Genomic DNA, 15,579 nt, shown 5'->3' with positions numbered 1-15,579 from the left:
TTCTCTATAAGATGCAGAACAGGGATCTTCTCAATGCTTCTTTTTCCTACCTTCATCTAAATTAGAAATTCTACTACAATACAATGTTTTATGTTTTACTGCTTAAGTGTTTGAATGGTATCACATCCATACCTCAATTTTTCTGAAGGCTTTTCTCACAAGATGAAATATACTAAAGCCAGTTATCAAGTAAATATCTGTTCTTCTAAAATGTGGACATATCACTTACATAAATCCAGAGGAAGGAGATGGGGTGAATTAAGGGAATATAGCTTTTTCAGTATCATCCAACACAAATGTAGTATGTTATGAAATCAATGTATTAGTTCCTGTATGTGTACTTTTGAAGCCTGCCCAAAGAGAGCAGCAGAATTTGACATTTCAGCAGTCTGGCTCCTGTGTCTTTCTCAGCTCTGAATTCTCTACAGAGCACAGAACAGCAAAGGGCCTCATATATATTAAGCATTATGATATCACTGAAAAAAAGCTGCAAAAGTTACGGAGTTTTTTTCCATTTAAAATTTTCAAAAGCTGTACAGAACTCCCTTCTCAAAATGGACTACCCACAGCTCCAATCATTTCCTTACATATTTTTAAAAGCTGAAACAACTATCAATTTTGCCATAATCAGGCTAAACTTTTGCACTCTTCAATTTTAACCTGCCAGTTGTAAAGATTCTTCTAGTGACTCCCTAAAGTTACATCAGTGGTCAGTATTTAATCACCACACCTTAAATTTAAAATAAAATAAGACTATATGAAAACAGTATCTTCTGTTATTAGTCATAATGCAGAGCCCAATAAATTATACTTAAAGGATTCTGTGTAGCACCCAGCATAACAACATAATAAATCTAACAAAGCCCCAGGACCGGGATGGGACGCCTGGGTGGCTCAGCAGTTGGGCGTCTGCCTTTGGCTCAGGGCGTGATCCTGGGGCTCCCGGATAGAGTCCCACATCAGCCTCCCTGCATGGAGCCTGCTTCTCCCTCTGCCTGTGCCTGTGCTTCTCTCTCTGTGTGTCTCTCATGAATAAATAAATAAAATCTTAAGAAAAAACAAAACAAAACACCCAGGACCATCTTTCATTTACATTATAATTACTATACATTTAATATACTTAAAAATTAAGTAATGTCTATATTATACATATATGCTCTCTCCTTTTCCTTCAAGGTCCTGAACACCAGCTAGCACTATTTAAGCTAATGCCTGATTCTTCTTAGTATTTTTCATTACCACTGTACACTGAGAATTATCTTCTCTTTGCAGTAACTAGCCAGTAACTGAAGATACTGAATCCTAACTTCATCTAACTTTAGATATAAAAAATAAATAAATAAATAAACAAATAAATAATAAATAGAAGGAGAGCAACTGAAGATAAATACAAATGAATCTGATTTTTTTTTTTTTTTTTAAGTCCATGCTGCTCTGTAATCACTGCCTGCCTGGTGGGTGTTAGATAAGGTCATCTAAGAACAAGAGACCCATCACTGTTGAGATGCTTACAGTCACTCTTCTAAAGAGGCTTGACTATGACAACAATAGAGCTGAAAGACAGATCAATTATAATTTTCCCATTACTAATGTTTTGTAACACTTAAGTCATCCATAAAACACGTTATCAGAAAAGCTGCTCAGGACTTCAGCCTGAGAATCATATGACACTCGCTTAGTGTCAGTTAAAAAAAAAAAAAAAACAACAAAAAAAATCAATAACAAAACTGCTCACCCTGGTGGTTCAGAAAAGTACTAGACACAAAATGACTCAACTATTTAGTAGTACATATGAAACTTTCAAATAATCACTGTTTTGAATCTGTAACAGACTCCTTTTTAAACTTCATGTTCCAGTAATGTTATGAGAAAAGTACCACCCCTCAAAGTACTTCAGATGGGTCTTTTGTCCTTTTATTTACTCATCCCATACTGGGGAGAGAGCATCATCTTGGGAAGGTTTTTCTGCTACAATGAAATACCAGGGTAAAATCTGTGAGTTTCCAATACTAACCACTAATTTACTGACCTAACAAAGAAAAGCAACATGCCCCATTCTAGCTAAAGAGAAAAAAATTCCCTCACAAGCTAATTCTCTTGCAATAAAGACCAATTCAAACAACACACTACACAGTTCTTAAAAGTGAAATAAAACACTGGCTGGCATATTCCTTTGTCTTAAAAAGTTAATAAATTTTTAACTTTGGTAGATTTTTATTCTTGGGTAGGTGGGAGGAAAATATCACCTTATTAAACATACAGTAGACCATGCTTTGAGCAAAAAATGCTATGAAGATTGCTTTGATGCAGCTTCTCTTTCCTCTTGTGAGAGTTCCTTTTGGGTTCAAGATGTGAAGAGAAAGCATTTAGAGTTACTCCTTACAGGAGACAGAACAGGTTTTTATACATAAAAGTAAACTGACTTTCTTTGCTTTCCAAAGCATCATTCGGGAAGGCTAACCATTCAAATCACATTTCAGAATGCTCATGGACACTATGTTTTTTCCCCCAACAGATAACACCAGATCCAGAGTCAAAATGCCTTTGGTCCACTCAGCTTTATCTCACATAAATCATTTTGTGCTTTGGTTTGCCTCTAAAAAGAGAAACAGGTCTTACCTACCTACTCTTCTAGGATGGGAGAATTTTTTTCTTTTCTTTTTTTTTTAATCACATAAGATCCTTCGTGTTTCTTAGAAATGGCTGGTATAAAACTCAAGGTGCTACACTATACTATTATCACCTTGTATCGTTTTACTGCTATTTCTGAATCAGGTCATGTTATTGGCTTTAAAACACAAATCTCGGGGCACTTGGGTGGCTCAGTCGGTTGAGCATCTGTCTGCCTTTGGCTCCAGTGGTGTTCCTGGGGGTCCTGCTTCTCCCTCTGCCTATGTCTCTGCATGTCTCATGAATAAATAAACGAAATCTTAAAGAAAAACAAAAACTTAAAACACAAATTTTGTGGTCTTCCATCTTCGGTTACATTTTTTTTTTTTTTTTTTAATAATTCTGTCCTGATAACTTACCCCTCATACTCCAAAGATCTACTCCACTGATCCCTGGGCCTGAAAACTAGTGCCTCCTCTCCCAATTAAACAACTGACAGAAGCCACACCACTCTAGCTTCTTGTTCTTGAGAGAAATGGTACTGTACAGCGTGCAAAATAAGGTGACGCTCCTCATCCTCTCTGCGCTTCCCACAACACAAAATCTGTGCAGTTACCTAGAAAAAAAATCTGAAGAATTCTGACAACACGTTTGTATCAATAACTGTCATTAAAAAAAACCAAACATGGGATCCCTGGGTGGCGCAGCGGTTTGGCGCCTGCCTTTGGCCCAGGGCGCGATCCTGGAGACCCGGGATCGAATCCCACATCAGGCTCCCGGTGCATGGAGCCTGCTTCTCCCTCCGCCTGTGTCTCTGCCTCTCTCTCTCTCTCTGTGACTATCATAAATAAATAAAAATTAAAAAAAAAAAAAAAAAAAAAAAAAAAAAAAAAAAAAAAAAAAAAAAAAAAAAAAAAAAAAACCAAACATATATATAATATATATAATCTCAATCACGTCTAGAGCACAGAGAAGAAAACAACTTGACGGAGTTTGCAAGAAATAACCTGGCAGTCCTTGAGCTACGACCAGGTTTGGTGCGGGCTGTCCCTTCCTAGGGCCTGTGCCATGTCTTTGAAGAAAAGTGGCTTGGGCCCAAGGCACGGCTAGGGCAGGTCCTGCGCCCCGTGGAGACCCTCGTGGAGACCCTCCACGGCAACGTGTGCACCCACACCGAATCGCTCATTCCAGACACACCCCCCTCCACCCCGCGTTTCAGAGGAGGTGCGGGCACTCAACTCCCTCACTGTGGATAGGGGGACAGGAGGGAGGGCGGGCCCAGGCCCGAGCACCCATTTTGGAGGACTGGGGAGCTCGGCCCCAGGGCCGTGCGATCCGGAGTGTGGGAGTGAAGGGCGCATCCGCGGAGGGGGGTGCGGGGGAGGAGGCCAGGTGGGGGCGGGGGTCGTCTCTTGTATTCGGGGCCGTGAAGAGGCAGGCGGCGGGAACTACTCGGGAGAGCGAGGTTCCCCAGTGTGAGCTTTCCCTCCTGGTGCTCGCCGGAGCTGGCGAGGGTAACGGGGCAGACCCCTCGGGGCAGAGCCGGCGAGGGGCCCCCTCCCTCCCCCGTCTCGGGGGCAGGAGGACTCGCGGAAGGCCTCCTTCCAGCGGGCGGACAGTGACCGATAAGCCGTGTAAGCAGTGCGCGCCGGGGCACGGATTCCCGCAGCTCCGGCCCCGCGCGAGAGGCGTGGGACCCGGTGGGAGGGGATGGAGGAGGCCCCCGGCCCGGGAGGCGGGAAAGGCCCCGGGGCTCCGGGACGGGCGGCGGCTCCGGAGCCCCGAGTGGTGGCGGCGCGGGCCTGGCGAGCCCCGAGCCGGCTCGAGCCCTCTGGGCCGCGGGCGCCCCCCACTCCCCCACTCTCCGCGGCCGCCGCCTCCCCCCCGCGGCTCCTCTCACCTGCACATGATCCGCCATTTTGCTCCATTCATGCTCCTCTCCGGCCCCCCCTCCCCCCCAGCGCGCACCTCGGCCGGGGCCGCTGCCGCCGCCGCCGCCGTCGCCGCTGCGCCTGCGCGCTGGGGGCTCGTCGCGCTACGCTCGCGGCGTAGCGCTGCTCGGCTGCGCAGGCCCCGGCGGCCGCGGCCGCGGTTGGAGAATGCGCAGCGCCGCTGGGACGGCGTAAAGGCGCGGGCAACGTCAGCGGCCCGGAGACGCGGGGGGTGGGAAGAGGGAGCGGGCCGGGGGAGCGCGAGGGAGGGGCGCCGGGGGAACAAAGCTTTGTTTACATGGTTTTTAAAGGGGCCGCGCCGGCTGCGGCGGGCGGGCGCGCGGGCGGGCGCTGGAGCGGGACTTGGGGCTGCCTGCGGCGGGCCGGCTTGGCGGCGGCTCCGGGAGAGGGGCCGGGACCTGTCCCCGCCCGGATCCCAGCGCCTGGTGGACGCCTGTCTCCCCGAGTGTCCTTTCGACCTGCCCCTGGATGCCCGCCTCCGCACCCCGACCGTGCAAATGCTGTCCCATCCCACCCCGACGGGTCTTCGCTGCGCCCTCCGCCCGTGTGCCCCCCCCCCACCCCACACTTAGGATGTCTGCATTATTATTCACTTTCCAATGAATTTCCAATTCGACGTCGACCGAATTTATGTTTGTCTTTCTAGTTTTCTGCTGCAGGGGATCAGGGCCATTGCCCTCGGACCCGGATAGTGATCTCCCCTCTTTTCACCTCTGTCCTTTTGCTCCTCCAGAAACGTTCATGCTAATTGCCGCCAAATAGTGGTGACAATGGAAACACGCAGAAGGCACAGTTGCAATGTTCGCAAGTAGATTATTATCTTAACCAGTCCTCTAGGCTGCCTCCTGAGAGGGGTCAGATGCTGGGAAGAGGTGGTGGCGGTGGCCGTAGGGTGAGATAAAGGGTGTTTAGGACCCCTGGGCTCAGTCTGACTGGGAGGGCCAACCTTCTGGGTCAGATCAGGTCAGTCTCTTTCCCGCTGAGGCCGATTCCAATCTTTGCCACTGGGAATTATCAGTGTTAGATAATGCTGGTTTCTGTGTTCCACTGGATCTCACTCTTGCTTCCAGTCAAGGCCCCCAGATTAAATCTTCTCTGGATCCTGAGACTATTGGTCGTTTGAAGTTTACACCGACTGTGGGCTACCACCTGCAATGGAAATGAAGGTGGTAGTGAATCACTTCCTGTTGTGGACAGAGAGGCCTGGTGCTCAGCATTCATTTCAACCTGGGTCCTCCTAGTGCAATCGTTCTGATTTGCAGAGGTAGGACGCCTAAAAACTACATTACCCAGACTTCCTTGCAGCTAGGGTTCCCTATGCAAGATCGCCTCTGCCAATTAGATTCACTGAGGGAAGATTTTTGGAGGCAGAAGTGAGGCAGAAGCTTTTGACTGTTGCTTCTGGCAAGCCTAACCCCTGGGATGTCGTGTTGTGTTGTGCTGTGCTGTGTTTTGTTTTCCTAGTGTCCAATCATAAGCTCCCTGATTGTATTGAGTGGGGATGGTGAGTCAGGGGCTTCCCGACCTTGGCATTGCAGCTGCAGTGGTATATTCTTGGAGTCACAATTGCAGTGGCAATCTTCCAATTCCTTACTTGCCTGATTGGGTGGGAGTGACAGCTGTCTGTGGTCTAGGCCCCCATTTACTCCCCAACCAATCCAGCTCCCCACGCTTGGTACTCTATCCTCTCTTCATCAGTAAATGGTACCACTCTTTACCCAGTTGCTCAGCTAAAAACCCAGGCATTACCTTGATTCCTAGCATCTCAACAGTCCTTCACATCCAATCCACTTGCAAGTCCCATTTAATTTATATTTAATACGTTCCCAAATCCGGCCGCTTCTCTTCATTTCTACTGCTAACACCCTGGTCCAAGCTACATCACATTTTTCTTGAGGTCTGGTAATAGATTCCTAAGTAGTTTCCCTGCTTCCTGCCTTGCCCTGTGATAATCTGTTTTCCATACAGCTGCAGAACATTATTTTAAAATCATAAATTAGATCATTACACCCTTGCATAAAAATCCTTAAGTGGCCTTCTGTTGCATTTAAAATACATTCCCAATCTTTGGTGTGGCCCGAGAAGCCATGTAATCTTACCTTATCTCTTGCTAACAATGTTCTGTTCGTTCTGGCTTTCTTGCAGCTCCTCACATTTACGGTGATTCTTTCTCAGGGTCTTTGCATTTGGTGTCGCTTCTGCCCGGTATGGTTTTCCAGATCGTTAAGTAGCTAGTTCCCTGCTGTCATTGACTTCTTAGTGCTGTTGTTATCTCCTCAGTGGCTTTTCTCACCATTCTATGAGAGTTGTCCTCTGACCCCATCCCTGTCATACTTATAGCATTGTTCACTGTCCAGAGCTATTTACTTGCATACTCGTTTCATTGTCAGGGTCTCCAATTAGAAAGGAACCACCTTCTGTCTTGTTTATGCCTTGTACCTCGTACGCCTGTACAGAGTAGGTGCTCAATAAATATTTTTTAAAAAAGATTTTACTTATTTATTCATGAGAGACAGAGAGAGAGAGAGGCAGAGTGAGAAGCTGGCTCCTCGAAGGGAGCCGATGTGGGACTCGATCCCGGGCTAAACTGCTGAGCCACCCAGGCATCCCTCGATAAATAATTTCTGAGTTAATTAACTTATTTATGTCTCTGTCTCATTCTATGGTGTGTGTGGGTTCATATGAGAACATAAAACATTTGAAGTGTTGTGTCAACGTGAAGTAACATAATTATTATATTCTATTATAGGCCCTTCTTTTCAGAGAGTTTCCAGCATGGGGTCTCCCCTTCCTAGTACTGGGAGAAGTAAAAATACTTATTGGAGAAAGGGTGAGATTAAGAAGAAAACTTGGGAGACTGGTGTTGTGCTCCCTCCTCCACAGTCAGGAACCACTGGGTTGAGGGGAAGCAGAGGAGGATCTTTTATGACCCCAGGTCATGTATCTCTTTCCTCAGTTCTCCATCCTCCCCAGGCCCACGCAAGCTCCATGCCCATTGTATATCTTCTTTCCTGTTGTGTGCCCAGCCCTCAGTTACTGGGGTAACTGTCCCACCTGTCTGTCACTTAGGGCGGTCACCTAATCTCTAAGCCTGCCCAAGGAATCAGACACAGTCTCTGCTCCGTTCTTTTTTATCCCCAAAGACAAGCTCATAAATCCTTTTGTGTTAAGGATTTAGTTGCTAATCAGTGGTGAGAATAATAACAAAAAGTTGCAGAGCTCTTGGAGCTGTGTTCTCTGACCTGCATGGTTCCTAACTCCTGTTGAGAGAAACCAGTGTAAATGAAAGGATCCCCTGGCTTATATTGAAGCACAGATGGGGTGTGGTGTGTCCTTTCCTTTCCAATAAAAGCAAAGAGAAACCAAAGAGCACTCCAGAACCCACTTGTGCCTTGGTATAAATCACTGGGACTCTTTCCTTTAGAATGCTTTCTCTTCCCATCATTGGTGCCTGGGTAACCTAAAGCGCCTCTAATTTTCTGCCCTTCTACTCTGTCTTGGAGCTATGTCTCCTGGGTCTCTCTACTCACAGGGTTTGCCTGTGGCCAGACAGAAGGTACTGGAGTTAGAACTTCCACTGCAGGGATCCCACAAGTCCTGCCAAGGAAAGTGGGAGGCTTTTAATGTGTGTCACTTATAATACATTCCTGCTGTTCCATCTGCAGACAACAGCCAAAGAGTTTTTCTAGCTACCAGAGGCAAGGGGTGGCTTGTGGTTGGTTGTGGGGCCCAGGCATTCAGGTGTAAATAGCTATCAAGTAATCTAGTAAGCTTGGGTGCCCCCCTGTGGTTCTGAGTGGAATGTGTCCGATTTGCCTTAGGGAAAGGCGATCAGAGTCGTAGGGGGACCGGTGGCTTCTGTTTTCCTCCTTTCAGCATCTCTGGTCTCACTCCAGATCTGCCGTAACAGAATCTGCACTTTTTTTACAGGATCTACACATTAGTGTTGGAAAGACACCGCTCTGGCAGCCTTCAGGATGACTCTAAAAGCTCTCTTCTTCTCACTCCATAAGAAGATGCTGATGGCTAAAAGACCAAATGGCTCCCAGGTAACATTGCCTCTCCTTAGGGACTAGAGAGACAGAGTAGACCTTGCCCCATGTCCGTACTCCTGACCACTTCCTAAAGAGCTTTTCTCACACCAGCATCCTTGGTTTTCCCTTGATCTCTGGATCAACCTGTTCAAATGCAGGCAGCAGGGCTGAGTGCTGTGAGCTCTACATGACTCAGCCCTCTCCTCCCAGAGCTCATAACATTCATCTTTTAAAGCTGTTTTGGTAAAGCACACGGCATATACAGCAGATGGCCTGAACAGTGCACTGCTCTGCTCTCCTTCCCAAGGCAAACAAACCCCCGTGGTAGAGGAAATGGCCCGATTATATAAGCACCCATTATGGGGTTACCCCAAGAGTGCTTGTCTAATTCTCTGGTTCCCCAACATTTCTACACCATGCCTCCATCAGATTGTTCTCTAAACCATCTGTCTCTAAGTTAACTATTCTCTGGGGACCTTCAATTTTCCCCAAAGCAATGTATCTTCTTGCATCTAGGAGTCTGGATTGCATTTAGGGGCCAGCATTAAAAAGACCACTGGATTAAAAATCAGGAACCCTGGTTCTTCCTCCTGTCCCTACCAGCCCTGTGACCTCAGAACAGTCACAAATAGGTGGGTTCATACTTGCATTCCCTTCTTCCAGGGATAGATAGTATGGCTGGTAAGGTTGTGTGCCTGGAAGCTCTGGTAACTTTTGTTACTAGAATACTTTTGGCAACTATGAAGGAATACTTTTGTTTTGGCAACTATGAAGTCTTAAAATTTTTTTTTTTTTAGTATAAAAGATTGCTATTGCAACTTAAAAAGATAATGTCCAGGTGAAACTCTAGTGCCTTTACAATGCTCACAAAGACTGGAAGAACCTTCCAGTTCACCTTCTGGTGAACTTCAACTCTCTGGATGTGCTCCAAGAAATAGCATGTTTCAGTGTGGGGATGTTTCTAGAATCCCAAAGAATTGATTGTTGTGTGTGTGTGCAGTTGTCTGGAGCAGGGAGTGCTCCCTTCAGAGTGAAACATGGTTGCAGCTGTGTGTGAAAGTGATGAGCTTCTGTCTGATGTGTCATTTATGCTGTGTGTGTGTGTGTGTGTGTGTGTGTGTGGCTTAGCTCTTACTGAGCTGAGAGACCTAGGTTCTGGTTTGAGTGGCCTTCAACATGTCCCTCTGGTCTTCTGGAGCCTCACTCTACCATTTTTATTTATTTATTTATTTATTTTTAAAGATTTGTTTATTTATTTTAGAGAGAGAGGATGCCAGCAGGAAGACAGGCAATGGAAGAGGGAGAGAGTCCCAAGCAGGCTCCCGCTGAGTGTGCGGCCAGATGACTGTGATCACAGGGCTCCATCTCAAGACCTTGAGATCATGACTTGAGCTGAAATCATGAGTGGGACCCTTCACTGATGGAGCCACTCAGGTGCCCCCAGTCCATTCATTTCTACATTTGGGACTTAGGCCGGTTGATTTTTAAGTTCCTTTCCAGCTGTGTCATGCTGAGCATGCAGCTGGAGTGTGAGGGTATTTTGCTATTGGTTTTACTGTTAAATTTCATCCTGGGTCTCCTTGTTGCTACAGGTCAGCCCTTCCTCGTTCGTTCCTCGTTCCTCGGTCAGCCCTTCCTTGGCCAGCTTCTGCACCTGTGCTGTTGTTAGGTGAAAAACTGAAAATTGGCTTTTCGGAAATTATCTTACTCAATGAAAATGCAGGAAGCTTGTGCATGAAATTCATTCGTCAAACACACACACACACACACAAACCACACAGAGCAAGAAACCACAGGGCCTATCGGTTTGTCGTCATCGAGCAGACGAGCAGACGAGAACAGAACAGTGCGAAAAGTCTAGGCTGAGAGGAAATGCACTTGAGAGAAGGGGGAACACGGCAGGGAGGAGAGAAAGAGGGCGGGAGTAGGAGAGAGCTGTAGGGCTGGGGTGCCGGCATGGTGGGAGGATGGAAGAAGTGGCAGTGAAACAGGGCTTCCTGTACCTTCTACAGCAGCAGACTTTTGGAAAGGTAAGGGTGAGACTGTGCTGGAACTGGGCGGAGGGCCTGGGGTGCTGCTAGAAATTCCTGGGGAGGAGGAGGAGCCCCTGAATGTTTCAAAACCCTCATGGGAAGGTGAGCACTGTGCCACCCACCACGTTCCACCCAGGGCCCAATCTTCGGAGGGGTCTTTCCTTAGCAGCCGCTCGCTTCCCCAACCAGGCCCCAAAGTGTGTGCTTTGCAGACGGCTGTTGGGCCAGTGGGGAGGGTGTAAAGGAGGTTCTGTGACTCCATTTCTTGCCTCTTTGGCTCTCCGGTAACTTCTCAAGGGGGTGCTTGGGAAGGGAAGGGGAGGAGCAGCGGGGGAGATAATTTGGGATTGCAGTAGAGGTTCCCGTGTCCCTTTCTTGCTCCAGTGGGGTGAGTTTGGCCGGTGGTAAGCTGGAGCGAGGGTCTCTGTGGCCAGCTTCCTTTTCCTTCCTTGGTTGAGGAAGTCCTCTTTCCCTCAGCTGAGCCACGCCAGGGCTTCTCTGTCTCTCTCATGACCCAACCTGCCAAGGGATGAAGTAGGAAGGCTCAAGAGGGTGGGCTGAAGTTCCTGGCCTGGGGCTTCCTGTAGGACCTCGCGCAGAGTGAGGGTGGCCCTGGTGCCACCCTCTCAATCCTCCTCTGGGTTTCAGGGACCTGGGCTGGGCCTGCCTTGCATTCTGCCTCTGGGGGGCTCACTATTGTGCCCTCCTGCCTTCTGCACTCTACCTGCTGTCACTGCCTCTTCCTTGGTTGTGGGTGGCAGACCTGCAATGCTTTCTAGTCGCTAAGGTCCCTGTTATTCTCTCGGACTCCCTTGGCTCTCCTGTGATCTTTGCCACTCTCCTCGTCCGAGTGCCACCCCACGGCCTCCCCCGTGGTTCCTCCTCTTCCCCCTTTGGTCACCGTCTGTCCCTTTCCGGGTGGCTCCCTCTGGGCACCCCACCTGCCACGCATCTGGATTCAGAAATGGCGCCGTTTCGGGGCTATGCTGTATGGAGAGTCAGACTGCGCCTTGGCCCGGCTGGAGCTCCAGGAGGCCTCGGAGAAGCCGCGACGGGGAGAGGCCGCCAGGAAGGTGATCCGCCTCAGTGACTGCCTACGCGTGACCGAGGCCGGCGGGGAGGCCAGCAGCCCCCGGGACACCAGCGCCTTCCTCCTGGAGACCAAGGAGCGTCCGTACCTGCTGGCGGCCCCTGCTGCCGAGCGCAGCGACTGGATCCAGGCCATCTGCCTCTTGGCCTTCTCTGTGAGCGCCCCCCGGGGGGGGCGGAGAGGAGGGGGCATGGCATGGGGGGGCAGTCTGTACTTGCAGACAGGTGTGATAAGAGCCAAGGTCAGGATGCTGGGGGCAGTTGCTTGGGGGGGGCAGGCGGGGGAGCCCCAGTGCAGAATGCAGAGACAGCAGGCTGAGCGTGCTCGGGAGGGAGGCCTGGGCCGGCCGTGGGCTGGGCATTGGTGGGGGCATTGGTGGCGGTCTTGAGACCCTGGCCTCTTCCTCAGGGCCAGAGGAAGGAGCTGCCGGGGCCAGCGGGGAAGGGCAGCCGGCCCCACATGGAGGAAAATGAACTGTACAGCAGCACGACCGCAGGTGAGGGGCTGCCTCTTCTCGGGAGGCTGTGCCGGGAGGGGCTGGGGCCTCAGCCGCGGCTGACTCTTCCTGCCCTGTGGTTGCCCCCAGCCCTGGCCAGCCCCCTTATCAGCCTCTCTGCATCGCTTCCGGGAGGCCGAGCTGGGGGAGCCTGGCCTGCTCCGAGTGTCAGGCCTTCAGCCGTGGTTCAGGCCCTGTCCCCTGGGCCCCGCTGCGGGGAGAGGGCGAGGCTGGAGGTGGGGGGGTCGGGGTCAGCAGAGGAGCACCCAGTGAACCCTCTGGCCTTCTCTGTCTGAGAATGGTTTTATTTCTGGGGTTTTAAGGTGTCCTGTGGCAAGGGAGCTTTCTGCTGATGAGACAGTCCCGGTTTGTGATGTCTCGCCCACCGGGCTGGGTGTGTGTGGGGGAGCAGGTGGACAGGGGTGACATTCCAGCTCCGCCTCACAGAGGGCACTGGGGGGCATCAGCCGTGGGTGGGTAGGCTGAGAGCAGGGAGGGCTGGGACGGCCACACCTGCAGCTGTGACAGGACTTGGGAGGTGGCTGGGTGGGGACAGGAGATTAGATGGAGGGGACGAAGCTGTGGCTCTGGCAAGGGGCAGGAAGGATGTGGGCATGATGTCGGGGTGCATGTGGCTAGGGCATCATGCCGCTAGGGTAGGGGGTGGAGGGATCTGGCTTTTGGGGAGTGTGACCTGTCCTAGGGCAGCTCAGCCCCAGGCTGTGGGGTCACGGGCACATGGCTAACGCTTTTCCTGGAGGCCTCTGGCACCCTCATCTAGAACAGGGCAGAGTCGAGGCAGGTCAGCTGTTTCCCATTTACCACCTTCTCCCCCTCCCCACCCTTAACAGTAGCCCCCCGCAAGGAGTTTGCCGTGACCATGAGACCCACAGAAGCCAGCGAGAGGTGCCGGCTCCGGGGATCCTATATCCTCCGGGCTGGAGAGAGTGCCCTGGAGCTGTGGAGTGGCCCTGAGCGGGGCACCCAGCTCTACGAGTGGCCCTACAGGTTCCTGAGGCGCTTTGGGCGGGACAAGGTGAGCAAGGGCCGCCGCAGGGCAGGCTGAAGGAGAGAAGAGCTGTGAGGAAGAGCTGGTCAGGGAGAGGGCGAAGGGGCCCTCAAAAGAGGAGAGAATGGGATGAGGAAGGAAAGACAGGGATAAAAGCCAGCAGAAGGCTAAGAGCCAGGGGAAGGAGAGAGAAGGTGTGGGGTGGAGGTGTGTGGGGGAGGGGTCAGGAATAGGGGGGGCATCAGGGATACTGAGGGGGTGGGAGGGGGTAGAGGGACAGGAGAACAGCAAGAGGTGGACAGGTCAGAGGCGTAAATGGTGGCTGGTATTACTGAGGTTGACTAGGTACCAAGCTCTGTGCTTGGATGGAGGGAGGGAGAAGGAAGGGTGAGGGCTTTGCTTGTTGAGGAAAGAGCCCAGAAGGAGGAGAAGCAGTTCCTGTGGAGGGAAGTCGGAAGTGACAGGTTTGCGGTTGGGGTCTGGGTCCAGCAGAAGCGACCCCACCCTGCGGCCTGGCTAATCATCTCCCTCTCCCAACCACCCAGGTAACCTTTTCCTTCGAGGCGGGCCGGCGCTGCGTCTCTGGAGAGGGCAACTTTGAGTTCGAAACCCGGCAAGGCAACGAGATCTTCTTGGCCCTGGAAGAAGCCATTTCTGCCCAGAAGAACAGTGCCCCTCCCGGGCCCCAAAGCCAGCCAGCCACAGCCCCTCTGGTGCTGCCCCGGCCAGAAAGCCCCTACTCCCGGCCCCACGACTCACTGCCACCTCTGTCACCCTCCACTCCAGTGTCCACCGCCCAACCACGGGGCCCAGAGGGGGAATATGCAGTGCCCTTTGATGCCGTGGCCCGCAACCTGGGGAAGAGCTTGCGGGGCATCCTGGCGGTCCCTCCCCAGCCCCCGGCGGACCCTCTGTATGACAGCATCGAGGAGCACCCACCCCCACGACCTGACCACATATACGATGAGCCTGAGGGATTGGCTGCCCTGTCCCTGTATGACTGCCCACAGGAGCCCCAGGGTGAGGCCTGGAGGAGGCAGGCCGCAGCTGACAGGGACCCCAGCGGCAGCCAGCACGTCTACTCAGCGGGGCAGGACTTCTCTGCCTCTGGCTGGCCGCAGGGAACTGAATATGACAATGTCATACTTAAGAAAGGCCCAAAGTGATGCCTAAAGTGGAGGAGGTATGGATCTTATCAGATGTGGGTGCTGAAGCCTGTGGGGGCTGAAGCCTGCCTGTCCCCACTGGGGTGGGGTCAGAGGCCTATGAGAAGGAGCAAGGAGCGTGATGGAGGCACCAGGCCTCCCTTCTAGTTTCTGCTGGTTACTCCTTCTGGCTGCTGCATTCCAGGAACTTCCCTCTGTTCCTTCCGGAACCCTGGACTTGGTCTGCCTTAGTCTGGTCTGAGGACTTGTCCCTCCCAGGGCCTGCCGTATGAGTCATCATCCTAACACAGGAAGAGTGCCTAAAAGAGACACACCCTCCTCCTACCCCTTTTCTACTTCCTCTTCTTTCCCCAGCCTAAAGGAACCTTGGCATTTAGGGCAGAGGACAGAAGGATGTCAGCAGATTGCCCTGGTTCCTTGGCTTATGCACGCCTCCTGCCTCCTGGGGACAGCCCTGGCTCCAGGCACCCAGGAGGATGACTGTAACTTTCTGGAGGTTTTGGATTTCTCTGTGGCATTAAACATTTCTGGAATATTTATGTGTGGCATCAGTGCTGTGGGGTGGGGATGGGGATGAAAGCTTCAATTGGCCACCATGGATACCTCCTGTCCCAGCAGCAAGATCCTCTCTGGGCCTAGGCTGGGTCCCAAGCATTTGTCCACAGAGTGGGAGGTCTCTGAAAGTCAGGGCACCTTGGGAAAGACATTTAAGCTTCTCTAACCTTTTTCCAGCTTGGGGTCAATCCTAGGAAAATAGCGGGGAAGCAGGGTATGTGTGTGAAGAACTGTCCTGGAGGACGGGAAAGAGTTGGCACTTCCCGAGCCTCTTATGGACTAGAAGTGGGTCTAGACCTGTGTGGCCTTGGATCGATCCATTGCCTTCCTAAGACTTGCCTCCTTTGTCCACTGTGTAGGCTCTAAGATCCCTTCCTGCTTTGTAATTCCCCATCTGTCCTCAATACCCCATGTCCCTCTGCCCTGTACCCTCCCCTCTCATTAAAACCTGCGTTCAGTTGGTGTCAATATCATGCCACGTGATGTCTATGCACTTCTGCTATCAGCCGATTCAGCCGGTGTCATGGAGCACTGTCAGGCTCTTGACTACCCTGGCTTCAAGATGCTGACAGCTCAGAGGGGGCTGAGACAAGGGCATAGGTGCCTGTTCCACGAGGTGGGTGCAGGTACCACA

General features: G+C 51.3%; 1 protein-coding gene across 4 annotated transcripts; it reads left to right on the top strand.

Moving 5' to 3' along the window:
• Positions 1 to 4,108: 4,108 nt before the first annotated feature.
• Positions 4,109 to 14,925, top strand: DOK2 (docking protein 2). Of its 4 annotated transcripts, none has more exons than XM_041765325.1 (9): positions 4,109 to 4,244; positions 8,493 to 8,611; positions 9,113 to 9,228; positions 9,858 to 10,030; positions 10,189 to 10,626; positions 11,592 to 11,873; positions 12,128 to 12,215; positions 13,067 to 13,251; positions 13,770 to 14,925. In XM_041765325.1, the coding sequence occupies exons 5-9, from the start codon at positions 10,564 to 10,566 to the stop codon at positions 14,388 to 14,390; spliced, it is 1,239 nt and encodes a 412-aa protein (XP_041621259.1). In that variant the 5' UTR covers positions 4,109 to 4,244; positions 8,493 to 8,611; positions 9,113 to 9,228; positions 9,858 to 10,030; positions 10,189 to 10,563; the 3' UTR covers positions 14,391 to 14,925. The 4 variants fall into 4 exon arrangements, with proteins under 4 accessions (XP_041621259.1, XP_041621262.1, XP_041621261.1 ...); XM_041765327.1 differs by lacking the exon at positions 4,109 to 4,244 and adding exons at positions 4,535 to 5,826; positions 7,312 to 7,392 and having other exon boundaries at positions 9,858 to 10,626; XM_041765328.1 differs by having other exon boundaries at positions 9,858 to 10,626; positions 13,070 to 13,251.
• The last annotated feature ends 654 nt before the right edge of the window (positions 14,926 to 15,579 follow it).

Source organism: Vulpes lagopus, chromosome 8 (genome assembly GCF_018345385.1).
Source record: "Vulpes lagopus strain Blue_001 chromosome 8, ASM1834538v1, whole genome shotgun sequence".
In the NCBI taxonomy this organism is placed as follows: Eukaryota; Metazoa; Chordata; class Mammalia; order Carnivora; family Canidae; genus Vulpes; species Vulpes lagopus.
The sequence above is the reverse complement of the archived record's forward strand: the minus strand, read 5'-3'. Positions and strand labels throughout refer to the sequence as shown.

Coding starts and splice junctions, on each gene's coding strand:
- DOK2 (XM_041765325.1), top strand. CDS start 10,564: ATGGAAGAAGTGGCAGTGAAACAGGGCTTCCTGTACCTTCTACAGCAG. Junction 10,627..11,591: donor AGCAGCAGACTTTTGGAAAG/GTAAGGGTGAGA, acceptor ATCTGGATTCAG/AAATGGCGCCGTTTCGGGGC. Junction 11,874..12,127: donor TCTGCCTCTTGGCCTTCTCT/GTGAGCGCCCCC, acceptor CCTCTTCCTCAG/GGCCAGAGGAAGGAGCTGCC.